Source organism: Phascolarctos cinereus, unplaced genomic scaffold (assembly GCF_003287225.1).
Source record: "Phascolarctos cinereus isolate Bilbo 61053 unplaced genomic scaffold, phaCin_HiC Scaffold_3;HRSCAF=262, whole genome shotgun sequence".
In the NCBI taxonomy this organism is placed as follows: Eukaryota; Metazoa; Chordata; class Mammalia; order Diprotodontia; family Phascolarctidae; genus Phascolarctos; species Phascolarctos cinereus.
This window is the reverse complement of record NW_027555736.1, coordinates 40,841,279-40,868,630: the sequence shown is the minus strand read 5'-3', so window position 1 is coordinate 40,868,630 and position 27,352 is coordinate 40,841,279. Positions and strand designations below refer to the sequence as shown.

The window sequence follows — 27,352 nt, the reverse complement described above, 5'->3', positions numbered from 1 at the left end:
AGTTAACCACTTTCCCAGATACCAGCTATGTATACTTTGATTCTGACATTAGCAATAACAGAAGAGATGGGCACAATACCTGCAAAAGGAGCCAGCATATTAACAACTTCTATTCGGTCAATATAGATCATGACCCCACCACTAGGGGAAAAAAAAAGACATGAAAAAAGTGAGTGACCTGTAAGATACCCGGCTGTACAAGCAGACCTGCAAAGCCATTTGCTCAAATATATCACGTACAATGAGTCATCTCAGCAAGATGAAAAAATCTAAAAACATACTATATCCTTCACACACCAAGATGACATTAGCCATGGGGATACATTTGCATATTGCTCTGTCCAGCCACGTTTACCTGGTTTTTCTCATACTCAAAGGCACACAACAGCCAACTCCCATCCTTTGTGGTAATTACATTCTGTAAAGTCACTGTGAATACAGAATTAGGAACACTGAGCCAGCAGTCCTAAGAGAAATACAAGGCTAGGGCCCTACAAGCCTCTGATCTTACCACTTACTTTAGCAGTTTCTGGAGCAATCTCACATTTTGACGGGCGAATTTCCTTTTCCTCCTTCTGGATGCACCCATATTACTGATGCATTGATACCGAACTCACATCCAGCAACACTATCACTCATGCTAAACAAAACCTATACAAAACTTACCTGACACATGCATTCTTTGCAAAACACGTCACAGCATTCTTGGACTTGGTAACACTAGACAGTACTCCCCCACTACCCTTAGGAGCCATTTTAAATAGCAAAATCACAAACAAAAAGCAGGAAAATGCAAAAAATGTGGCACTATACAGACATGGAGAAGGATGCTTGTTTATGGTGTTAGAGCTGAAACAAGGAATCAGCATCATCTCAACTCAGGCAACTCCAATTTTTCACCACTCCATGTACATCCACAGAGGATAGAAGTGCCACAAGTACCGATTTTGGAATTACAAATAAATTTCAGCAAGTAGGCTAACTCACAAACACGGAATCCTCAAATGAGGACTGACGTTCTCTCTCTTTAAGATGACTACGGAGTGAGTTGTGTAGTCTATGATTAGGAAAATAGCCCAAATGAGAAATAAACCTTATTTAACCTAGGTAACTAGCGAAGAGGATCAGCCACACTTTGAAAATCAATCGAAGGCACAGCTGGGTGGCTCAGTGGAAAGAGCACTGGTGTTGGAATCAGGAAGATCTGAGTTCAAATCCAGATTTGGATACTCACTAGCCGTGTGACACTGGGCAAGTCACTCAACCCTGACTGCCTCCAAATAACCTCTAAAAGTAATCTATAAAAAATATGACTAACACAAGAAACAAAGAAAGTCTCTACTTCTATAGAAAGCCGGAAAATGTGACTAAAGTCTGCATCCTCCATAGGCAATTACTTCCCTTCACAGATCCAAAAACTTTCCAGGTGTCTAATATTATTTATTAATCTACCTGACTTTAGTGTCTGAGATATTATAGCTTATATTCTTTTCTTCTGGGAACAATTCAATGTGCTGATTTTATTCTCCCCATGCTTCAGAGCCTAGATGGCCTCTCCCTCAAAGCATATTGTTCCATAAAGATGCCCCTGCAAATGGTCTGTAGATTTAAAATAGTTCTACTGTGTTACTGAAATTTCCTGATGGAATTCCCTCTGGTTCAGTGGAATTTAAGACTATTGATGTTAAGAGTACAATATAAAGGTTCTGTTTAGAGACAGGCCTCCACTGGAATATTGAGTCCAGAAACACCTCTAAGCTTGTTACATATGTATTTGAAGGCTTTTGTGAACATGAACGTCCTCTATAAAAAAAAATGGGAACCAAAAGCAGGCAAAGGGAGAGCTTACCTTGTTCCACAGGGCACATTCTTAACTTCGTCAGTTTGTAGTGTTGTCTAAAGGAAAAAAGAGTATCGGTAGTCAAAATATATGCATGTGCTCCCCAAAGAAATATATACTCCAGAAGCAAGCCTTTGCAGGGCACAAGGCACAGTTCCCGAGATAATAAGGTGAGAAAAGATTCCATTACTATGTCATTTCCCCATGCAAACTGGTGGTTTATTACAGTCATCACCAGTTACGGATTTTGTGGCCACAGCCATTCTCAAAAGCTATCTTCCCAGTTTTATAGGGATTCTGATGAATAGCATCAGCAGAAAGAATCCCTTCACCCCAGTAATCACAGATCTTCCCAAGGACAAATGTAGAAGCATCATGGCAGCAATTTGAATAGCACCAAAGAAGAGCTGATGGGCTCCAGATGCTGGTAAGGAAACTACCACCACATTTCCCCTTCTGGGTCAGGGAATCTGGGTGAGGGTGTGTTGCTACATGACTCATCTACAGGGACAGCCCAATAGTCCAACAGAGTCTTTGGGCATTTGACTTTCCAGATTCTAATGCTATATAAAAAGAGTGTACACTAACTTTCCAAACTTCTTTCATCCTAACTTCCTGAATTCCATATTGCAGCTAAATTGGACAACTAGCTGTTCTCCTCATCTCTACCCTACAGAATCTTGTCCTGCATCACAGCTAAGTTCAGGAGTTCCCTCTTCCATAAAGCCTTCCTTGACTCCTCTAGTTGTGAATGCTCTCTCCCATCTCCATTTTCCTTGTACTACCCCTTCTTTGCATAAGCGTTCTATCTCCTACTAGAATGTTAGCTCCCCAAGGGCAAGGACTGTCCTGCTGATATGTTACTTATAATCAAGATAACCTAGCATAATGCCTTGCACACAGTAGGCACTTAATGTCTGTTGACTTGAACTGAACTCAAAAAACCCTTAGCTAGCATAAATGATTAAGTACAGTACTCTCCCTTTTGTCAATGACCCAAGAACACAGATCCAACTTTAGTCACTGGTTAGTTAAACCTTCCCCTCAGTGAAATCCTCCTTCAAGGGAACTTGTCAGTGTGCTGCCATGATCACGCTATTCTCTCTCAAATGATTTGTTCTGTAAAATTTGGATTCAGTAAAAAGGCCAAACTTAAGGATCTAGAAGACCACAGGCTCCCCACCCCTGGGATCCTCTGCCTTCAAAACTATTAAATACAAGCTGTGTACAAAGTACACAGTTTAGAACAGAGCACTGAACTTCAGGAGGAAGAAACAGAAGAAAGAAAAAGACAATAAAACCCTAACCTTAAGGGGCTCACAATCTAGCTAGACAAAACAAACTCTTAAAAAAAAAACTATGCAAAGCAACGAGCGCAAAATAACATAACACAAGGATTTATTTCTATGATCTTTAAAATAAATGCCTAAGTGCTAGGGAAAACAGACCAGTGAGGCAAGTGAAATTTAATTAGGGAAGGTCTCCTGAGAAGGCATTCTAAAGCTAGGTCTTGAAGGAAATCAGAAACCAGAAATAAAGCCCAAAGCTTATGTACAGACACACAAAGTTTGGATAACAAGATAAACTAGAGAGCTTAATAAAAAAAGGCAAATTCAACTTCAGTTGATATGACTGAAAATTGATTGAATGGAACCTACTATAAAAATATAGCTCTGGACAACTGCACTTTATTCAAAAGAAACAGAATCGGTTAAAAGTGGGAGAGAGGAAAAGAAAGGCAAACGGGTAAAGTAGCAATGCATATTAGAAGATATGCTTATGTGAGAAAATCCAGGAAGCAGAGAGGGGAAAGCAACAGTGAAAGCATTCAGATGACAAAGATCCCAACCACTAAGGCAAAGAATTCACTATTCAACAAAAATTGTTGGGAAAACTGGAAAGCAGTCTAGCAGAAATTAGATATAGACCAACATCTCACACCGTGTACTAAGACAACATCCAAATGCTGAAGGCCCCAAAAAACCAATATTAATAACAGCACCTTCTACAGTAGCAAGTAACTTGAAACAAAGTATATGCCCATCCACTGGGGTATGGCTAAACAAGCCATCATACATGAATGTAAGGCAATATTAATTACTGTGCTAAAAAGAAACAATAAATATGAATATAGAGAAACACTGGAAGACTTATTATGTGAAAAAAGTTAAGTAATCGAAACCAGAAAAACAGTAAGCAAAATGATAACAATGTAAATGTAGACAACTACAAAACAATCCAAGCTAAATGCTGCAAAAGCATAATGGGGGGGGAGGGAACAGGAGCATATATTAAGTGCCTACTATGTGGCAGGCTCTGTACTAAGCACTTTACAAATACTATCTCATCTGATCCTGTCCACAACCTTATAACTGCTATTATTTATCCCCATTTTACAGTCGAGAAAACTGAGGCAGACTGAGGTTAAATGACTTGCTAGTAAGTGTCTGAGGCCAGATTTAAACTCAGATCTTCCTTACTCCAGGACCAGCATTTTATCCATGGAACCTTCGAGCTGCCTCAAAAGAAGTTGAGCCCCAAAGAAATAGGCATCTCTCTTCTTTCCATGGATGTGAGACTATGGGTGTAGAACAGTTCATATAAAATCACTGTAGGTGAAATAAAAGAAAAAATGAGTTTAGCCTGGAAAAGAGAAGTCAGTGCGAGGTGATGGGGAATAAGGCAGATGAAGGATATATTTAAGTACAGGGAAGAAGGAACAGATTTGTTCTGCTTGGCCTCTGAAGGCAAAACTAGGAGGAGTCAACAACAACAAAAAATTCCCCAATAACAGCTATGCCAAAATGAAAGAGGCAGGTTTCCCCTCTCTAGAGGTCTTCAAGCAAAGGTCTGATGACCAGTTGCAGAGTACTTTGTACTTACTCAGCCCTTCCCTCTCCTAACCTCCAGACTCAAATCCCCACTTGCCTATTAGACATCTCAAACTGGATGTCCTAGTGACATATGAAATCCAACATATCCAATACAAAACTCATCTTTCTCTCCTAAACCCTCCCCCAATCTTCCAACTTCCCTATTACTGCTGAGGATACCATTATCATCCCAGTTACCCAGGCTCCCAAACTAGATGTCATCCTCAACTCCTCACTCTTTCTCATGCCACCACATCCAATCTACTGTCAATTCCTGTTGAATTTACCTTCATAACATCTCCTGTGCATACCTCTTTCTTTCCTGACACTGCCATTACCCTCAAATCCAACCTCAGATCCTTACCAGTTATGTGATCCTGGATAAATCACATAACCTTTGTCTGCCTCGGTTTCCTCAACTGTAAAATTGGGGTAACAACAGCACCTAGCTCACCGGTTGTTGTGGGGATTAAATGAGATATCTGTAAAGCAATTAGCATGGTGCTTAGCACAAAGTTAGCACTTAATAAATACTCCTCCTAATCCCCCCCATCACCCCTGCCTGGACTATTGCAATGGCTTGGTAGTTTATCTTCCTGCCTCAAGTTTCTGCTTATTCTAATCCATCTTCCACTCAGTTATCAAATTAATCTTCCCAAGGCACAGGTCTGATCACATCTCTCTCTCTCTGTCTCACACACACACACACACACAGCCATTCAATTAACTCCAATGACTCCTTATACCACCTCCAGGATCAAATATAGAATCCTCTGTTTGGCATTCAAAATCCATCACAACCTAGTCCCCTACTACCTTTCCAGTCTTCTTACATCCTACATACCACCACACACTCTGAAACCAGTGACACGGCCTCCTTACTATTCCTCGAACAAGACACTCCATTCTCCCAACTGCCAACAAACGCTTGCGTTTCCATTGACTGCCCCCATGCCTGGAATGCTTTTCCTCCTCTCAGCTTCCCGGATTTCTTTAGCTTCCTTCAAGTCCCAGCTAAAATCTCCTCTTCTACAGGAGGCCTTTCCTGACGTCCCCTAATTCCAGGGCCTTACCTACATTGATTATCTCCAATTTATCCTGTTCTAGAACTTGGTGATACATAGCTATTTGCATATTTTGCACTGGACTGTGAGCTCCTCAAGAGCAAGGACTGTCTTTTGCCTTTCTTTTTATTCTCAGTGCTTAGCACAGTGCCTGGCACATAGTCAGCACTTCAGTAGGTTTATTGACGACTGACTGGCAAAGGTTTAATGGCCAATTAAGTATACCAAAAGAGAGGTCTTTGGTGTTTAAGTATAGGTGGATCAACTGGCACCAGATTTACTTTGACTCTGGTATCCTATGATTCTGAACAGTGTCACATCAAAGGGTCCAGGCTTAAGAACAAACAGGGTAATACACGACCAAAAGCCACTGTCCAACAGATAAGTGGTTAAAGGACGTGAACAAACCGTTCTCAAAGATGTCAAACTATTAACAGCCACATGAACAAATGCTCCAAGTCACTAATAGTAAGAGAAATGCAAACTAAAACAATCTGAAGTCTTACCTCATGCCCTGCAAACTGGCAAAGACAAAAGATGGCACTAGTCCAAGGATGGGGGGCTTGTGGCCTTGAGGCCACATGGCTTTCCAGATCCTTAAATGGGACCTTTTGACTGAATCCAAATTTTACAGAACAAGTCCTTTTCTTAAAAGCATTAATGGACTAGTGACTAGTCCATGAGGACGGCTTGTAGGAAGACAGACACAACAGGACATCGCTGGTAGAGTTGTCTACAACCATTTTGGAAAGCATATCCCACCCCTTTGCAGAGGTGGGAGGTACACAAATGTTGCACATTGCATGTATTTTCAGACTTTTTCAATGTATTGATCAGTTATGCTGATTTTTTTCCTCTTCCTTTCTTTTTTTGTCTTTAAGAAATACTATTTGTTATACAGATGGCTCTCGGGGGAGAGGGTGCTGGAGGAAATTCTGGAGATGTTTTTTAAAAAAGACATCAATAAAAACTTATTTAATAAAAGTATGAGGCATATGAATGATAATGAAACGGTATTTTAAAAAAATACCACAACTGTTTACAAGATGACTAGCAGAAGATCAGCTAGGAAGCAGTAACTGAGATGGGAAAAGATGAAGGCCTAGATGTGGGTGGGAGCTATGGAAATGGAAGAGGTTCAATCTCAATCTAAGAGTAACTATGGAATAAGGATACAGGAGTACAGGGGCTGGAGGAAGGCGAATAAAAAATAACTACAAAATTTAAAGTGTGGAAAGATAAAGATATTAGTGAAGTAATACACAAACTGAGAAACACCACATACGTGCTGAGACTAGGAGGAGAGTGACTGCCTTCTACACCATTTCTTGTGATTTTTATTTATAAGCAGTGAGAATTTTCTAAAAGCTGTTATATACTTCAGAGGGTTGGACTTTTTTCATACCGCTTCTCTAAGCTTTCATTTTTTCATTATGTGTGCTAGAAATGTTGGAACAAAATTCTACTCAAGATTTTCGTATTCAATTTCATCTGACAGTAGAATAGATGCTCCCTAGGAAATCCTTTTTTCTAGTGAGCAGATTCCCACAGTGTCAGACAATAGGAATGGCACTTTGGCAACTAGCATCTATACACAAAGGTTCATACTTAATAGTTCACCTACTATCTCATTCTACACATAAGTGAAGTTTGGGCAGCCTGAATGCAGACCTAGCCTACGTTCATTTCCACTCACTGACACCTCACTCTTCTTCCTCTAGGACTGAAAGAAGGGAGATGGAGAGGGTGTAATACACTGAACCTTGACAACAGCATACAATGGTCCTTTTTACTAGAAAATGTCTCCATTTATTAATTCTACAATTTTCCTCCACTCCCAGGACATGCACCAGAATAGGCCAAGTTCACAGGTTACAATCAGATTAGGTATCTTTCCTAAATTGTAACAGATAGGTTCAATATACCACCAAGTAACCTGCCTAATTTCCACAGGAAGTACGTAGAAACAATCTTTACTTTTGTTTCTCCCTGTAGTTCCCTTTCTCCTGACACTGAATGAATTTGCATCTTTCTGTTCTTGCCCAGATTCAAAAAAATCCATTATCTCCCCCACCCATAAAATCCCTTATTGAGATGTTTTTTAAGCTATTAATTCATTTCGCTCATACTACATATTACAAGGTCCATACTTTGTTTCTTTTCTACACAAACAGACTAATTGTTTGCATAAAGGGAGAAACCATGTATCTTGTTCAAAGTCCAGAACTTATCCTTCAGGAAAGATATGTTAATATTTCAAAGCCATACAGTGTGACTATAAACTCCTTTTAAAGCAGCCAATTCTTAACAGATTCCATATTTCCAGATTCAGGATACTGTATCTATATTATTTCTTATTCTAAATGCTGAATACTTGATGACCTCACCAGCTCCCATGAGCTTAATTATCACCTGTAAGAAGACAACTCTCAGTTCTATAAACCTAGCACTACTCTCTCTGCTAAGGTCCAGTCCCACACCTCCAATCACCCTCCAGCTCCACCTCTGTCTTTGCAGAGGCTCCTTCACGCCTGAAATACACGCCTTCACCTCTAACTCTCCCAATCCCTAGCCTCCCAAAGTTCAAAGCTCAGCTTGCCTTTCCTGGTATAGATTTCCCCACCTCCAAAATTACCTTCTATTTACTTTGTATGCATTTTGTCTGTTTCTCAGGGAGAATGTAAACTCCTAGTGGTGGAAACTGTTTCATTTTCTGTCTTCATATCCCCCAGAACCTACCACAGTTCTTGGGGGCAGCTAGGTGGCAAAGTGGATAGAGTACTGGCCTAGTCGGAAGGAGCTGAGTTCAAATCCGGATTCTGACACATAACACTTACTAGCTGTGTGACCCTGGGCAAGTCACTTAACCCTGATTGCCTCACCCAAAAAATAAAATAAATGCTTATTGACTGACAAGCCTGGTTTGCATCTCAAATGACAGAAAGCAGATACAATGTCAACTGAATATTGTCTAGCTTACAGGCCTACCCAAACAAAATCAGATAATTGTATAGTAAAACATAGCCCTAAAAATAATCCTGATTATGCCCAAAGGGCTATAAAAATGTTGCACACCTTCTAACCCAGCAACACCACTTCTAGGGCTGTATCCCAAAGAGATCATAAAAATGGTAAAATGACCTACATGGTCAAAAATATTTATAGCAACTCTTTCTGTGGTGGCACAGAATCAGAAATTGAGGGGATGCCCATCAACTGGGGAATGGCTGAACAAGCTGTGGTATATGAATGTAACGGAATACTATTGTGCTATAAGAAATGATGAACTGGAGGACTTCAGAAAAACCTGGAAAGACGTGCATGCTGAGTGAAGTGAGCAAAACCAAGAGAACGCTGTACACAGTAACAGCCATGCTGTGAGATGACTGTGATAGACTTAGCTCTTCTCAGCAATGCAAGGATCTAAGACATCTCCAAAAGTCTCATGACGGAAAATGCTATCCACATCCAGAGAAAGAACTATGGAGTCTGAATACAAATCGAAGTACACTATTTGAGCTCCCCCCCTCCACTTCTTCTTTCTTATGGTTCCTCCTATTGGTTCTAATTCTTCTTTAAAACATGACTAATGAGGAAATATGTTTAATAGGAAAAAAAATAATCCTGACTTCAGAAAAACCTGGGAAGACTTAAATGAAATGATGCTGAGTGAAGTGAGCAGAACCAGAACATTGTACACAGTAACAGACACAATGTGCGATGACTAACTTTGACAGACTCATCTCCTCTCAGCAATGCAAGGATCCAAGACAACTCCAAAGGACTCGTGATGGAAAATGCTATCCATATCCAGAAAAAGAACTATGGAGTCTAAAGGTAGATCAAAGCACATTATTTGAGCTCTTTTTTGGGGGAGGGGGGGCTTCTTCTTTCTGGTGGTTTCTCCCATTGGTTCTAACTCTTCTATACAACATGACTAATGTGAAAATAGATTCAATATGAATGCATATGTAGAGCCTATATTAGATTGCATGCTGTCTTGGGATTATGGGAGGGGAAAGATGGGAAGAAAACTTGGAACTCAAAATCTCATGGAAGTGAATGTTGAAAACTAAAAGTAAATAAATTAATTTTAAAAATAATAATCCCACCCTAGCCTGTTTCTCTAACTCCTTAAAATAATCCAGTTAAATCTCATTTTTAGAAATTATAGGGTGCATATTTCTGGCTACAGAAGGCAGAAATATCAGGTGACCTGTCGTAAGACAACAGATCTAAGACCAGAATCCAGGCCTCCTGACATTCAATCCAGAGTTTTTTCCCCTCTTTTGCCACAATACCTCCTGATAACAATTCAATTCAACAAGTATTTATTTCATGTTTTCTATGTGTTCGGCAGCATAACATGATAATCTTGTTGGCAAGGTGATGTGATAATATAGACCAAGACATGTGAAAATACATAATACATTTGGGAATGAAATATAATTACATGCCACAACTGATGTCAGTGTAGTCACAAAGGAAAGCAATTTATGCTGGTAAGTTACCTGAAAAAGTTTCATGAAAGAGGGAGGATCTGAACTATGCTATGACAGACAGGGAGGATGTGGGATGTGAATGGGCACTTAACAGGTCCAAAGGCCTTCTGCCACTCTGTCCTCCTTCACTCTGTCTCACATGAAGAGGGGGCCCTTTCTCCTTGCTAAGGCAAACCCCTATACATGCACAAGTGATCCTATTCTATCCCATCTTCTTCCAAATATTGTCCCTATTTCATTCCCACTCTCTTTTTTATCCATCTCTCCCTGTCTACTGGCTGCTTCCCTACTACCTAAAAAACATGCCCCTATCTCCTCCATCCTCAAAAAACCCTCACTTGGGGGCACCTAGGTGGCGCAGCAGATAGAGCACCGGCCCTGAAGTCAGGACGACCTGAGTTCAAGTCCGGCCTCAGACATATAACACTCACTAGCAGTGTGACTCTGGGCAAGTCACTTAACCCCAATTGCCCTCACAAAAAAAAAAAACCACAACAAAAAAACCCCCTCACTTGATCTATCTATCCCCACAACCTATTTCCCATATCTTTCCTGTCTTTCTAAACACATTGCTAAGGCTGCCTATGATAGATAAGTGCCTCCTCTACTTTCCTTTCTCTCACTCTTTTAATTTTCAGTGGTCTGGCTTCCAACCTCACATTCGACTGAAATTGCTCTCTCCAAAATTACTAACAACTTCTTACTCAGCAAATCTAATAATCTTTTCTCAGTCCCCATCCTTGTTGACCTTTCTGCAGCTTTTAACAATGTTAATCACCCTCATCAACTTGACTCTCTTTTCCCTAGGTTTAGCTCTTAGTTCTCTTTCTGGATCTTCATTCAGATCACAGCCAAGAACCATGGGTATCCCACAGGGTCTGGGCCCTCTTCTCTTTTCCCTCTACACCATTTCACTTGATTTCATCAGCTCCCATGGATTCAATTATCATTTCTATGCTAATGATTCTCAAATCAATTTATTCAGCCCTAAACTTTCTGCTGAGCTCCAAATTCACATCTCCAGCTGCTTATTGGATATCTCAATCTGAATATTCAATAGCCATATTAAACTCCACATGTACAAAACTGAACTCCTTATCTTTCCCCAAAAAATCCTCCCTTCTTCTTAACTTCCCTATTCCTGCTCAAAATCTAGGTGTCAACCTCAACTCCTCACTATCTCTCACTCCTTCTATATTCAATCTGTTGCCAAATCCTGTCAATTTTACCTTTGTAACATCTTTTGCATGCACCCCCTTTCCCCGTCTGACACTACCTCACATTTAGACTATTGTCATAGTTTGCCTGCTGGCTGCCAGCCACAAGTCTTTCCCCACTTCAGTTCATCCTCTACTCAGCTGTCAAATTCATCTTTCTAAAGTACAGGTCGTCAGTCAACCTTCTCTTTGGGACTCCTTCGAAGCAGGGAGTTCTATGCCCCTTGCCAGCAGGAAGCAGTTTCAAAAGCCAAGACCTTCGCCCCTTACCCCAAAAGAATTTGGGTCCCATTTGTTTGAAGGGGGAATGATGGGGATGGGATCTGAACCCCCAAAAGGAAAAGACCATGCTCTTTGGGATCTGGACCCCAAAAAAGAAAATCCCTGGATTTTCCCCAAATCTCTGGCATTTGCCTAAGGCTATACTCTACTGAACTGACTTTTCATTGTCAACCTCCCACTCGGGTTCGGTTACTTTCCGATTGTCCCTGGCTACTTCCCATACACTTAATCCTATCTAGACTCCATTCTCCCTGGGCCACATGGCCCAGGTCCCTGGTGTTCTGTTCACTCCAGCTTACTGGCCACTCCCATCCAGATCCTCCTTAGACTCCTCCTCCAGTCATCCCAGACTACTTGGCCACTCCCACAGTCTTTCTGTATATAGGGTCCATTTCATCTCCATTCAAGTGCTCAAATTCTTATAATCCAGCCAACGGCTCAGATTCTTAAGATCTGGCCTGCTTGCATTAGCGATACAAATGCTTAGATTCCTTAAGAGTCTGGCCAATATGGCGGATGTTCTAATAAACCTTGTCTCTGACTGAAAAAAAAAATAAAAGTACAGGTCTGATCGACCATGTCACTCTCCTGCCCAATAAACTCCAATGGTTGCCTATCACCTCCAGGATCAAATAACAAGTTCTTCATAACCTAACCCCTAGTCACTTGACTAATCTTCTTACTTAAACACACACACACACACACACACACACACACACACACACACACACACACACACACACACACGATGACCATCCAGCAGTGCTGTTGGCAAATATCTCACCTCTTCTAACCATGAAAGGTACTCAGGAAGGTACTCAGGATTTAAGATATAGGATAAGAATGATAAGAATGACACCAAAGGGGGCAGCTACGTGTCGCAGTGGATAGAGCACTGGCCCTGAAGTCAGGAGGACCTGAGTTCAAGTCCGGCCTCAGCCCAAACCCTTGACACTTACTAGCTGTGTGACCCTGGGCAAGTCACTTAACTCCAATTGCCTAAAAATTAAAAAAAAAAAAAGAATGACACCAAAGAGCTCTCAGCATCATCTCACTTCACAGAAGACTGCAGCTCAAACAGTATGGATGAGATAAACATTATAATGACGGCAGAAGGTGAGTTTGGGTTTGAATTTCCTGAAAGAGATGAGGAAAAGTTACAGCCAACACAAAGATTACAGATTACATTGCAGTTCAAAAAGTATACACACCAACAATCTTTTTCTTTTAATCAATGGTTCTAGCAAATGGCTGCATAGGAGAACTTTTTTATTTGATAAGACCATCACTGTTTTTGTCAGAATATTTCTGCTGAAACAGTATTTAAACTGTCAAATGTATTGGACTTAAAATAAATTCATACACACACAAAATGAAACAGATGGTGGCCAGGTTCTCTTGAATATACAGATTTCCAATTGCACTAGTTGGCCATCCACTACCTCCATCTAGCCAGTCCTTTTCACTCATGATCGGTATGCCTGCTAGAACAAGGCACTGATCAATAAATGTTCAACAAGTATCTATTAAGCACCTACCACTACCATCATTCAAGGCACTATAGTCAGCACTGGAGATACAAAAACAAAAGGATATGACTTGCTTTCAAGAGGGCCTGCAATTTACTGGATGCCCTTGCAAAACACTGAGGGGCACTGTCAAAATAAATGTTCTAATAGTAACTCAAATATAATTCTGCATAATATAATGGACAAAAAAAGTGTTAACACAGATCTCACTGTGTATGAGAACACAGGTCCTCTACACTAATGGAGTCTACTGACCCAGTCACTATGAATACCCAATATACTTTTAAATTCATCACTTAACCTATATTTTTAATGTGACTATTCCTGTTCTATTTTCAACAATAAAAAGGTACAATAAGCAAAAAACATTAAGTGTCTACCACGTTCCAGGACTATGCTAGGCATTAGATATATAAGGAAGAAAGAAAGAAAGAGAAAAGGGAGGGGAGGAGAAAAAGGGAGGGAGAGGGGAAGGGAGGAAGGGTCTCTGCCTTTAAGAAGCTAACATCGTATGGGGGGTTGGGGAGGAAAAGGGAAAAAAGGGAAAAGATGACACAACATGTACTTATACAGATACAGTATACATAAAATATGAAAGTTGTTCTGGTGCAAAAAGCAACTATTGCTTGGGGAATGAGACTTCATGTGGACATTGGCATTCGAGTTAGCTTGACCCTGGGAACCAGAGGTTCTTAGTTGTGAGATAAAACAAAGAGAAGGTACATTTCAGAAACGGGAGATAGCTAGTGTAGATCAAGGAGACATAGCATCATATAAAAGGAATACTAAGAAAGCCTGATGAGCTTGCCAAGGGGAACTGGGCATAATAAGATTAGAAAGGGAGATTGTGAAGGACTCTAAATGCCAAAGAGAAGAATTTATATTTGATCCTAGTGGTAATAGGGAGCCACTGGAGTTTATTAAATGTCATAGTTAGAATTGTACTTTATGAAACCTTCATAATATTTATTTGACTGGCAAAATGAAGAGAAAAAAGTCCATAGAGAAAGAAAACCTCAAGGCTACCCTGGAGAATTCCTACAAAATATTAAACTACATGCCCAAACAACCACTTATATATAGAAACAAGAGTGTTTAAAATGAATGATTTTTCAACATTTTAAAATAATTAAAAACAATTCTATTTATTTAGGAAAGAAGGAGGGAAAATCGCCATCCCTTTGGCTTCACATTACTCCCCTAACACCTACCTGTCCAAATTTTGGGTTCCTCTAGGCATCACTCACCTGAACAGATCTGTAGGTGGTAATAAAAGGCAACATAATATGATAGCCTGGTCCACTGGGGCTAGTAAGTAAAGCTCCTCCCCTGAAAAAAAAGATGTTTCAATGTGTCAAGGTTATTAAAGAAGAATAAAATTATCTTTCCAACTTAGAATTCAGGAAAAAAATGTTCAACAGTAACTCATCATAGAATTAGAGAATGTAGAAGTTAGAAGGGACACACGGGCCTTAAAGGTCATCTAGTCCAACCTGTATCCGAACAGGACTTTAATGCACTCAATAGCATTGCTGAAAAGTAAGGAGTCTATGCTTGAAAACCTCCACGTGAAAGGGAAACCACTACCTCCCATGGAGGCAGCTCCTTCCATTTGAGGAGAGCTTTAATTGGGAATTAAAGCTGACATCAAGCTGAAATTGACCTCTCAGCAATTTTGGTGATTGTTCTTAGGCCTGCCCGTGAGGACACAGCAAAACAGGGCAAATTCCTCTTCCACATGACAATCTTTCACAAACTTTAACAAAGGGATCATGCCCTACCTGCCCCATCTCCCCCCTCAGGGCTTTTCTTCTCTACTCTAGATATATGTAGTTCTTCCAAACAATTCTCACATGACACAACCTCAAGTCCTCCATTATCCAACCTGGCTAATATCCTCTGGAAATACTCCCATTTGACAAGGTCTTCCCCAAAACCTTGTATCTGGAACTGAACACAACACTCCAGAAATGCAGAATACAATGGATTCTAACCTCTCTCACTTTGGACACTACGCCTCCATGAGTGCAGCACTCCCTTTTTCTGGCTGTGATGTCACCGTGGATGCCTCCTGAGTTTGCAGGCTACTTGATGGATGAGGGTTTTTTTCACCTGCATTGTTCATCTAGCCATACTTCTACCACTCTATACTTGTGCAGTTGGCTCTTGAGCACACGAAGAACTTCTCATTTACCACTACTAAAGTTGGCTCTACAAAATACATTGCATTTCATCCGGCCCATCATTCTATACTTCTAGTCCTGTTACCCAATGTGTCAGCTAACTTTCCCAGTTTTGTGTCCTCTATACCTTCATCCAAGTCACTGATAAAAACATTAAGCAGTACAGGGTAAAGCACAGGTATTCGGGGCATTCCACTGAAGACCTCCTTGCAGGAAGACACTGAACTAGTAATGACCATACTTTGAGTCCAAGCATTCTAACCACGGAATTGTACTGTGGTCTGGCCCACCTTTTCTTCCCCACAAGGCTGATAACCCTTCAGGGCAAGTTCTTTGAATAAAAACCAAAAAAGAGAATTAGTTAAATTGGAAATATGAAAGCTGAAAAGGTAGAGAGGCAAAATGGACTTATTTATTCAAATCCCAGGATGCTCACAAAAGAAACTGGGACTATGTCTTGAAACTTAAAGGAAGTCATTTTGGACAAATTTCACTTGGTTTCATTTCAACATTTATTAAAACATCTATTATATCAATGTTCTGTTTTACCAGATACACTTATAGAACGGATTTCTCCGAGAACTAGTTCTTCAATGTCAAAAGATTCACAATTTCATCAGTGAGCACTCCCCACAGGCCCCAGTAGTTGGTCTTCATGAGTTTCAGAGATGCCCCCCCCACCAAAATCACTTGGTTGTCAACTTTCTGGTGAGAAGCCTTTCTACACTCAGCTAGGCTCGCCATCAGATAGTATGCATAAGTTGCTGATGGGCTGGTCAACTCAACACCTTTCTGACTTTGTAAGGTTTATCAGAACTTAAGACTCCCCTGGTAAAGTCTTAAAGAATCCACCTCCATGATATCGATGTTGGAATTTATGGGAGGCAAAAAAGTTTAACATGCTGAAAATGAAAACAGTATACATGGATAATGAAATCACAGCAATTTTGGGGGGAACATCTCTAACCTGATAATCCTAGCTCTTAGATGGTACCTATGGCCATCCTTAATTAGAAACAGAGTACTATTCCTGACTACCAGTCACACACAGTTTGTCACTTCTTCTATCAAATTACCCCTATGGTGACCTACCAGTAAAAACACTCAAAAACAAGCTTCTTTAAAGTGTGACATTTCCTCAATCAGAAGAATGTCTCTAACTCAAAGCTAGGAGTAGGGATACATTGAAACTAGGAGTGGTAAGTAAATACTCTTTTAATGAACTCTGCCCAAGGCCTCCATTGACTGATCTCCCCGTAGATAATGGGTCTCCACTTATGAGAAGTGCCGGCAATAACATCTAAATGAAATTAAATTTTCCATATTACTTTCCCCTTACCCTGTAGGCCAGACTAACATGCTGAAAAGAAAGAAAAGTTAAGTGTACACAAGACTATTTACACATTTATCTGCATTTTATCCTTCATAGCCATAATGTGCCACGGTTACTATTTATAGTGATCAGATTCAGGGGAACTGGAGAAAAGGGGTTGTTAGGAAGAAATTAATGAACAAATAAAAGCACCAAGCTCCACAAAGCGGTAACAATCAAATCAGTTATCACCACGGCCAGAGGCACTGCCCCCCATAATACCATGCACTTCACAAAGGCTGCTTGATGATAAGCAACCCAGCCCCAGGCCTAGAAGATAACACTGTAGTAAGGAGAACTTACATTTGGAGATTCCAAATTCCCAGGGGTCGCAGCTGTCTTTATTGGACAACCTAAGCTGGATGTACACCCTGGCCTGTTGGGCTCCCGTGGCCTGGCACTCACCTGTAGTACACAGCAAGGTGTCCCTCCTCGATCCTGTGGATGGAGGCGTAGAGGAGAACAACCACCAGCCCTGCAGCTGCAGCCCCCAGAGCCCCGGCTTGAGTCATGTTCATCCTGGCTCTTCCTATATGAGGAGCGAACCAATAGTCCTGATCTCCCTTTCCCCAGATGGTCCAGTCCCCTTTCTATAACCAATGACGAGAAGCCTAGGTCTCCAAAGGAGCCCCTCTTCCTCCCCTCCCCTGTGTGCACCCTGATAGAAATGGTCCCTTCTTCTCAGACCCACCATTGCCCCAAACCCACCATGATCCCACCCTTCTTAGTTCCAGTGACCTCCCTGTTCCCTAATAGCTATCCCCACAAAACCCCCCATTATCCACTTCAGTAACATCTTTTCCATTCAGCCCACCAGTTCACCTCCTTCCCTCCCCAATGACCCCTTTTTTCTCACTCAATAATTCCAAATGAAACAGAAGTCTCCCTTCCCCTTCAGAAAAAGCTCCACCTGCATGTCAGTGATAATCTCTATCCCTCAATTATATTATCTTCTAACAAATACCCTTTTCCCTCAGTTAACAGCAATCTTCCCAAGATACCCCCTCTTCAGCAATAATCTGTCTTTCCTAGAATATCCCTTGCAATGTTCTTCCCTTTCACCTCAATGAACTTCAGTCTGCTCAGACATTCTCTACCCTACTCATCCTCCCCAGCTAACTCTCCTTCCCCTCAGTGATACACCCCATCTTCAAAGTCACTTCCCTTAACATTCTCTCCCCTCAGAGATCCTCACCTGTGGCAACCCCTCCTTCCCCTCCTCCTCAGTGACAGCTCCTCTTAGATCAGGGATAACTCCTTCTGGTTCAGTAAAACACTCCTCCTACTCCCCATCTCCTCCAAAGACACCTTCAGAAACCACCACTCTCTTAAGTGATACTCCTTCCTTCCCCTTCAATGACAATCTCTGTCCCCGACAAATGGTCCCCCCACTCTGCCTCAGAGACAACCCTTCAGAGAAAATAATAGCTAATGTTTATGTAGGGTTTTAAGGTACACAGCTTCACAAAATCTGATCTCGCTTGATCCTAACAACAATTCTGGGAGATAAGGATTATAGGTATTCTTATCCCTACTGGACAGTGTCAAGAAGTCAGTGAACTGTCCCTGGTCACACAGTGTCTAGTGGCAAACTCTCAATGACATCTGTCTCCCCATCAGGACATGCACTTCTTCAGTCCTGCCTTTTAGGGACAAAGGCAGGGAGAATCCCAAGGGACTCTTCCTTTCCCCTTTGTGACCAAGTCCACTCTTCCTCATCTCCCTCTCCTCAATGACTTCCTAGCCCCCTAAGGAATGGCTCAGCCTCAGTGACACCCCTTTATCAAGATGCTCACCCCCTCCACACTTCCCTTCAAGGACAGCCCCTCCCATCACCCCCTCCTCTCCTCCCCTAGACTCACTTCTCCTACCCCCCCAGTGATCATCCTCCCACTAGTGGCCGCCTCCTCACAAGCCCGCTCCCTCTAGACTGCCCTGGAAAAGCGGGCTGACTGTGGGGTCAGGGGGCCTGGTTTCAAATTGAGACCCTACGGGGGCAGCCAGGTGGCACAGTGGATGGAGCACCGGCCCTTGGAGTTTGGAGGACCTGAGTTCAAATCCGAACTCTTCCAACTCGTTCTCAGCAATACTCCTTCCTCAGCTCCCCCTGCCCTCGGTCACACTCCCCTCCCCCTCCCCACCTTCCCTCTCAGGGACAAGTCATCTCGGTCCCTCCCCCTTCCTCGTGGGTAGCCCCAGGGGCTGTAGGTACTAGGTGGCAGACCTCCCCACCCCAGGCCGAGAGGGAGTTGAACTAGATGACCCCGAGGCCCCTCCCCCGGCCCTCCACACCTGCTCTCTCCCCCGCCCCTTCCTGACATCGCCTCCGCTCCCTGCTTCCCTCCGTGACACCAGGGGGTGGTCAGCCTCGGGCTCGGGCGGGCGGCCCTGCCCCTCGGTGACAACACCCGGGACCACTTCTCCGCGGTCCCCGCCTCGGCCGAGGCTGCCTGTGACGGCCGCGCCCTTCAGTGACGCCCCCTGCCCTGAGGACGCCGCCTCCCCGTCAGGTACAGCCCCCTGAAGAGGGAGGACTGCTGCTGCAGCGAGAAGGCCTCTACCGCCAGACCTCCCCGCCCGCCCCCTGCCTCACCGATCGGCTGCGCATCTCCCCGGCGCGCCCCCGCCGAGCTCGTCGCCCACCTTTCCAGGAACCACCGGTCGCCCACAACTGCCGGCGGGCCCAGAGTCCCGCGCTTCTGCGCAGGCGCCCGGTTGCACGCATGCGCAATCACATCCCGGATGGCCGGGCAGAGAAGACGGCGAGCGAGCAGAGACAAAACTGGTCTCTCGCTTTCGATGCGCGTTGTTTGGGTTTGTCTCCCCCTGGTGGAGATGTGAGGATTTGGAGCCTAGACCCACGTGGCACAAGCGTGGGAGGTCCGGAGCAGACCAGCCGGGCTTTCCGAGGAAGGGGTGGGGCAGGGACTCTGACCTTGAAGTTCCTGTGAACCGAGTCAGTTTCTGGGAGGTTTTCTCTTTCACTCGGAGGGGTGTGGGCTAGGGCAAGCAGCTGAATGGGGGCACCCCCCAGCTTTGCCAGCCATCCGCCCTCCATCTTCCCAGTCAATCCCACAAATATTGAGATATCCTGTCTGCTGTGAAGGAACCCGCCCATGGGTACATTCATACAAATATGCATGCGTGTATATATAATACATACATGCACACATGAATGTAAATATGCATATAAAATATGTGTGTGTGTGTGTGTGTGTGTGTGTGTGTGTGTGTGTGTGTGCGCGCTACAGGGGACTCTAATCCCTAAGTGGCTGTAATCATAGCTATTTGCCATAACTCAAGTTTCAAAATACACATTTTTTTTTAATTTGCAGAGAGTTGTGTGAGGCACTGAAATGCTAACCGATGTTCAAGGTGAAAACCTGTATGTGTGAGAGAGCACTAAGGACTTGGGTTTTCCCGAGTCCAAGACCTGCTCTCCCTCCCTCTCACCCTCTCTGTCTCTCCATCTCTTTCTTCCTCTCTATCCTCTTCTCATCCCACTCAAGGTAGGCTAACTCTCAAAACGATACAAATCCCACAAAGAAAGTGTCTGTGGTGTGCAGAGAGATGTACATAATGAAAGAGGCAAGGAGATGGACTAGGTAGAGTGAAGGATGGGAGAATGAGCTTCAACTAAGGTTATAAGGTAAACAGGAACCAGACGGTAGGCAACCTTAAATGTGAAGATCAGTTTATACTTAATCAGTAGACAATGAGGAAGGTTTTTGAGCACAGTGGACAGAACTGAGGCAGCTACTTGATGGCAGTGGATAGAAGGCTGGACTTGGAGTCAGAAAGACTCATCTTCATGGGTTCAAAGGCTGCCTCAGACACTAGCTGTGTGGCCCTGAGTAAGTCACTTCACCCTGTTTGCCTCAGTTTCCTCATCTGTAAAATGAGCTGGAGAAGAAAATACCCAACCACTCCAGTGTCTTTTTCAAGAAAACCCCAAATGGGGTCACGGGGAGTTGAACACAACTTAAATAACTGAACAAAGAGAGAACTACATGGTGTAGTTGAAAACAGCTGCTGAACTTGAAGTCACAGGATCATAGCTGTAAAGACAGAAGAGATCTCCAAGGCCTTCATTTTCCTTCACCAGTAAAATAACTGAGGCTCCCATCTTTATAGCTTTGTGGTGAGGAGCAAATGAGATCATGTATACACAGGCTCTGAACACTTTAAAGGGATAGACAAATGTTAGTTGTCATTAGGAATAACTAGCTCACTTCAGGTTAGGGTTGGAAAGATTACTCAGACAAGAGCAAATAAATTCAAATAGAGGAGAGATGGAGCCAGGGCAAGAAGACCAATTAAGAGGCTATTTAAATAGCCTAGAAGAGACTTTAAAATAACACTGGAGTGGATGGTGAGAGAAGGGAGACAGCAAAAGATACTGCAGAGAGATAGAACTGCGGACTAAGCAAGTAAAAAAATAATTGAGCAAATGGTAACGTCATCCAGAGAAATTGATGTTAAATGGAAGGGGAGGGCAGGTTGGGGATAGGGAAGAGAGAAAGACAGTGATTTCGGCTTTGGATATTTTGAGCTTAAAATACCAACTGGACAGCCGGATGAAGATGTCCAGGAGTCAGTTGGAAAAATTGGCCTTGGGCCTGGGCAAATGGTGAAGGTAGTGCTAAAGTTTTGGGACTCCATCTGCATAGAGGTGATGGTGGCAGATCCCTGGCCACAGGCTGAAGTACAAGATCCAGTTTTTCTCAGGCACAGCCTATGAAACTAATCCCAGTCACAGACCTAGCCCTATTCCTGACCACTGACTCACAGACTTGGCAGCACACTGATCCCTTAATCTTGCCTCTAACTGAGCCTTAACTACAGCCACAGGCTGAATGAAACGCCTGGATACTGACTCAGCTTGAAAAGCATCCAGAAATTTAGACTAAATCTCAACCACAGCCTCTTCCCCTCCACATAAACTGATTCCTAACCCAGAGGCAATTTGCTTCACTAGAGAGATCCCTCTCTTTGGTTACAGAATCACTTGGAAATCTGGCCACACTGATATACTCTCCCCTAATCTTATCCATGGATTGAGCTCTAAACATTGACCAAGGCTAAGCCCTAATTTTGGCCTCAATTGCAGCCCTAACCTCTCATTCACAGCCTGAGCTCCAACTCCTCAATAGAATAATCTGATCCCCCTAACACAAATGGATAATTTAACAAGAATAAATAAATGTTTACCAAGCACACTCGGTAGGTACAATTTTGTCCGAAGACAAAAACTGACCTCAAGTAATTTACATTCTTCCAGGAGGAGATGGCACATGCACAGAGAAGTGCGCCATGATGAGGAAGCTAAACAAGACCCACGTCTCTTCAGAGGATGAGCGTGTGTAATTTTAATTAAACAGCGGTGGGTGTTCTCTAAAGGAAAGGAGGGAGGGCTGTCACATATGCTGGGAGTCTTTGCTCGTGCCTTAACATCCCCAGCCCCTCCCATGGTGTGTGCCTGGCATATTGTTGAGTGGGGAACAGTGGAAAGAATATTGGACATAGCGCCATAGGCCTGGGCTTGGAGTTCCTGCTCTACCACTTACTAGCTGTATGACCTTGAACAAGTAACTTCCCCTCAAAAGGTTTTAGTTTCCTTGCCTGTGAAAGAGATGCTCTTCAAGGCATCTCAACAATCCCCTTGTTAAATAGTCCTGACTGGGCTAAGTGGCTTATAAACTTCTCCTCGTTCTGGGGCAGTGTTTCTAGGCAGGCCACCCCTTGTACTAATGCCAATCTTATTCTGGTTCAGGAAGGAAACACGCATTTAGTAAGTGCCTATGGTATGCCAGTCACTATGCAAGTTTACAAGCATTATCTCATTTGTTCCTCACGACAACCCTGGGAGGTAGGTGCTGTTATTAACTCCATTCTACAGTTAAGGAGACTGAGGCAGACAGAGGTTAAGTGACTTGCCCTGGGTCATAAATCTAGCAAGTGTCTGAGGGAAGCTAAGTGGTCCAGTGGATAGAAAGTGCTGGGCCTTGGGGAAGACCTGAGTTCAAATCCAGCCTCAGACACTTAGTAGTTGTATAGCCTTGGGCAAGTCATTTAACCTCTCTTTGCCTCAGTTTTCTCATCTCTAAAATGGGGGTGATAATAATAGTACCTCCCACCTAGGGTTGCTGTGAGGACCAAACTTAACACAGTGCTTGGTTAGGTATTATTTTTATTAAGACCAGATTCAAGTCTTCCTGATTCCAAGCCCAGTGTTCTAGCTACTATACCACCTAGCCCCCAGGCTATGTTATCCTGCCAATTTGGAAGTAACTGCACTTTTTTTGGGGGGGGGCAGGCAATGGGATTGTGACTTGCCCGGGGTCACCCAGCTAGTAAGTGTCAAGTGTCTGAAGCCACATTTGAACTCAGGTCCCTCTAACTCCAGGGCCGTGCGCTCTACACTGCGCCACCTAGCTGCCCCCGTTAACTGCACTTTTTAAAAAGCTTTTACAAAAGAATACTTTTCAAAGCTTCTGGGTATTGGGATGGAACTGCTTGCTGCTTTCGAGCCTCTAAGCCTTGCTCTAAAATTTTCAAGTGAAGAAGGCCAGCACCAGAGACCCAAATCTTGGCTTACCTGGACTGAGTTTGATTAGAAGGGCACTCTCAATAGTTAATTTCTGGTCTGTACCACAACCTACCATTTCCTCTGTGAGCAGCTGAAGGTTCCAGACTAGATCTCCACAAAAATAGAAAAAGACCCTCAATTTCCATGCAAGTACTCAGGCTAATAAAACATCAGGTTTAAGACATGTTTTAACCCAACCAAAAAAACAAACAAACCAAAAACCTGATAAAATGGCCTGCATCCAAGTCCATCAACAGTTAAGACAGCTCTTCTTTCCTTTCCAGTGAGCTCACATCTCTATATATATCTCATTGTTACAGATCTAGAGTTTGAGATCCCTCCCACTACAGAAAATAATTCAGTTACTAAAGAATTGACCTCTTTCCTTGGACCGGTACTGTGCATATAACCCAAAGTATCCGTGAAAGGCAAAGCTCAAGTATGGTCCCATTCATTCTGCCTCTGTTCTTGCTGCTCATCAGCAATAGTTTCCTCTTGGACCAACAGCTGAGTGTAGGAGGCCAGAAACCCCTCTGCTTACACATAGGGCTGTATGGTTCATTGGAGGGGTCATATGGCTGTTCAGGCTTCCCTCCAGAGAACCAAGTCTGTGTTTGTCTGACAGAACCACTCTGTCCAGCTTCTCTGATTCTCTTCTCAGAGATTATTTAACCACAGAATCATCCCTAGCCCTATCAACATGACTAACTAACCCCATAAACAGGACCTGAACTGGTCCCAATCCTGTTTAGAGATTGGGCCCTAAATCAAGTGAGAAACTGATCTTATTGACTTAACTCTAACCCTAACAAAAGACTGAACTTTAATCACCACCACAAAATGACCTTGGTCACAGACTGTTCCTTCCATTTGGGTCACAAATAATCCCAAAAATTGGTCCATAAAATCTAAGCCCTAATTCCAGTATTAACCATAGATTCAAAATGAACCCTAGCTACCATCAGTCAGAGACTGCATCCCTACAGTCATAAACTGAAACCTCTAACCTGTCACAAGCCAAGCTCTAAGCTTGATAATGTACTGAGGAGGGCAATCAGGAAGGAGACAAGACTAGAAACCCATACGCTATATGAGGATTCATTAGAGGAGCTGAGGATGTTTGGAGAAGACTTACGGGAAACAGCAAAGCTGTTAAAAGGAAAATTCTTTGTTTGGGCTTTCACCCTGATTAAGGACGCAAACCTTAGGACAAAGAGAAGTAAAAGGAGTTACTTCAAGCTAGCATCACATGGATGGGCTAATTATTGGAGATCAGCAAGGGATTCAAATGGAGTCATTTTTTATTGATAACTTTCATAATGAGATAAAGGGATAGAGTGGATAGAGATCCAGGCCTGGAGTCAGGAAGACTCATCTAGTCTCAGACACTTACTAGCTGGGTGATCCTGGACAAATCACTTAACCCTCTTTGTCTCAGTTTCCTCCTTTGTAAAATGAGCTGGAGAAGGAAATGGCAAACCATTTCAGTATCTTTGCCAAGAAAACCCCTAACAGGGTCACAAACAGTTGGCATAACTGAAACAATTGAACAACAAAAATGTGATTAAGACAATTTTGATAGGTCCAGGTCAGCAAAGGAGGATGGGCCATTGCATCTCGGTTTCTCCCCAATTGCCTATACCTGATGTTTGTCAGGTATAAACAGGTGGGAAGTGACTTGGTACCAGATAAATGGCCGGTAATACAAAGCTGCAGACTGGGACCTCCCCCAACACATATTGACAGGCAGGTCTGGGAACAATGGGGTCACTAAGTCATGGAAGGATTATCTTGGGGAAGAAGGATTAGGCTTTTTTTTTTTTTGCTTGGGTCCGAAGCTCAGAACTTACTAGGAGCAACAAATGCTCATTGCAGATTTTGATTTGACATAAAGAAAAACTTGCTAAACCTCCAAAGCTGCTCTCAAAGGGAAATGGACAGTCTTGGAAGGTACTAGAAGTTTTCAAGCAGAAGCTCTTTGCCAGCGCCGTAGCAGCAAGCATTGGCCACAGATGCCCTTCCCAGCCATAGCAACTCCGCCAACCCCCTAACATTAGACAAAGACCCAGCATTAATTCCATTCAACAAATTTATTAAGTACCTGTCATAGCAAGAAGGAGCAAAAAGAACAGTCTCTGCCCTCAAAGGCAAGTAATACTAAGTAATATTACAAGTGAGCGAGTCTTCCAGCCATCATCCTACAAAGCTGGCTGTCTTTCTTGGCCAATCGCTGGCCCACGAGTGCTCGGCCGAGGGATCCCAGAGACCTGGACGTTAGAGAAGCCCAGCTGAAAGCGCAGCGCTGCCCTTTGGGGAACATCCCTAAAATCCGCAGAACTTTCTGCATAAAGTGCAACTAGCACCTGCCTCACAAAGCAACACAGTACAAAAAAGGCAAGGATCCCTGTACCCGCAGGGGAAAAGGCAATATGATAGGAAGTAGAGTGGCTATGGTGGTAAAACAGAAGCAATTTTCTGGAAAAAGGCAAAGACCACTAAAAAGATTGTACTGAGGCTTGAATGTGTGGAACCCAACTGCAGGTCTAAGAGGATGCTTGTCATTAAAAGGTGTAAGCACTTTGAACAGGGAGGAGATAAGAAGAGAAAGGGCCAAGTGATCCAGTCCTGAGTTTCATTATTTTCATCTTAATAGGAAAAAACCATTCCATTCCATTCCTTGGTTTTGTGTTTTCTGTCTTGGAAAGGAAGAGGCTTGAGGAAAACCAAGTCTCATACTATGTGAAGCTTTTTCCGCTTAGGAAAAGTTCACGCGGTTGTGGCTGAGTGTTGTAACTTTAATCATCCACTTAATGAGATTTCTATGTCACGCAGAGAAAGTCCAGCTGGACGTTTCTGAGGGGCCTGGGGTTCTTGGTTATTAGTACAATGGCTAAAATAGTTACTGACAGCTTGGATTCCCAGGCAAATTGGAAGTGGAAAAGTTAGGGAGACAAAATAATAAAGACAGAGATAGCTAGCCCCTATTTTATAGGCTTTCAGCAAATCCAATTCATCACCTTCAGGGATTGCCCTGTTTTCAAAGTATTAATGAAGTGGTTTCCCATATCTATTTGGGTTGAGTTAATCCTCTAGGGAGAACTAATTAATAGTGATTGAAATAATCTGATCATTAAAGGGATGACCTGTTAATTGAAAATTGATATTAATTATGTGTAGGGGTGGGTGGGAATGACAGCTGGTCAAGATTTGGAACAGTAAAGAATGGAGGTCATTGTTTCTTCCATCTTTTTTTTTTTTTTTGTATTACGCAAACCCATATTAGGCTTTTAGCCCTCTGGAGGGTAAAATGTTTGTCTGTGTCTGTCTTTGTATCTTGACACCATATGCTTTCACATTAAAGATGCTTAATAAATGTTGAGTCTTCCTAAAAAACAAACAAACAAACAAAAAAAACCAAGTGAGCAGGAAAGCATATGATCAACAAATAACTGTGTGACTGTGGACAAGTCACTTAACCCTGATTGGCTCAAAAAAAAAAAAAAGGTATTACATAGTTAACCAGAGAAGAAAGAGAGCATTAACAATTCTATATAAGACTTCCTGAAAGAGGGTGCTCCTAAGTTAACTTTTTTTTTAATTTTTAAAATCTTTTTTTTCTACTTAGTAGTATTTTATGTTTTCCAATTACATGTAAAGATAGTTTTCAACATCCACTTTTATAAGATTTTGAGTTCCAATTTTTTTTCTTTCTCCCTTCCTCCTCTTTCCCTCCCTCTTTCCTCCTTTCCTCCTTTCCTCCTTCCCCAAGATGGCAAGCAATCTGATGTAGGCTATACATGTACAATCATATTAAACATATTTCTCCATTAGTCGTGTTTGAAAGGAGAATCAGAACAAAAGGGGAAAGCCACAAGAAAGAAAAAAAAAGAGAAAACAGTAT

General features: G+C 42.7%; 1 protein-coding gene and 1 pseudogene across 5 annotated transcripts in view; one reads left to right on the top strand and one right to left on the bottom strand.

The window, feature by feature from the left end:
* ERLIN1 (ER lipid raft associated 1) overlaps positions 1 to 19,596 on the bottom strand; it is a 54,924-nt gene extending 35,328 nt beyond the window's left edge. Inside the window, exons 1-5 of one of the 5 annotated variants that reach the window (XM_020994632.2) lie at positions 19,506 to 19,596; positions 17,268 to 17,391; positions 14,555 to 14,636; positions 1,850 to 1,896; positions 80 to 141 (exon numbers count right to left, since the gene is read on the bottom strand). In XM_020994632.2, the coding sequence (XP_020850291.1) occupies positions 80 to 141; positions 1,850 to 1,896; positions 14,555 to 14,636; positions 17,268 to 17,391; positions 19,506 to 19,587 (397 nt within the window). In that variant the 5' untranslated portion in view covers positions 19,588 to 19,596. Of the gene's footprint in view, positions 1 to 79; positions 142 to 1,849; positions 1,897 to 14,554; positions 14,637 to 17,267; positions 17,392 to 18,057; positions 18,588 to 19,154; positions 19,321 to 19,455 lie in introns of those variants that run through there. The other 4 variants (XM_020994633.2, XM_020994635.2, XM_020994634.2 and 1 more) reach the window with 4 other exon arrangements.
* Positions 19,586 to 26,831, top strand: LOC110213977 (uncharacterized; annotated as a pseudogene).
* The last annotated feature ends 521 nt before the right edge of the window (positions 26,832 to 27,352 follow it).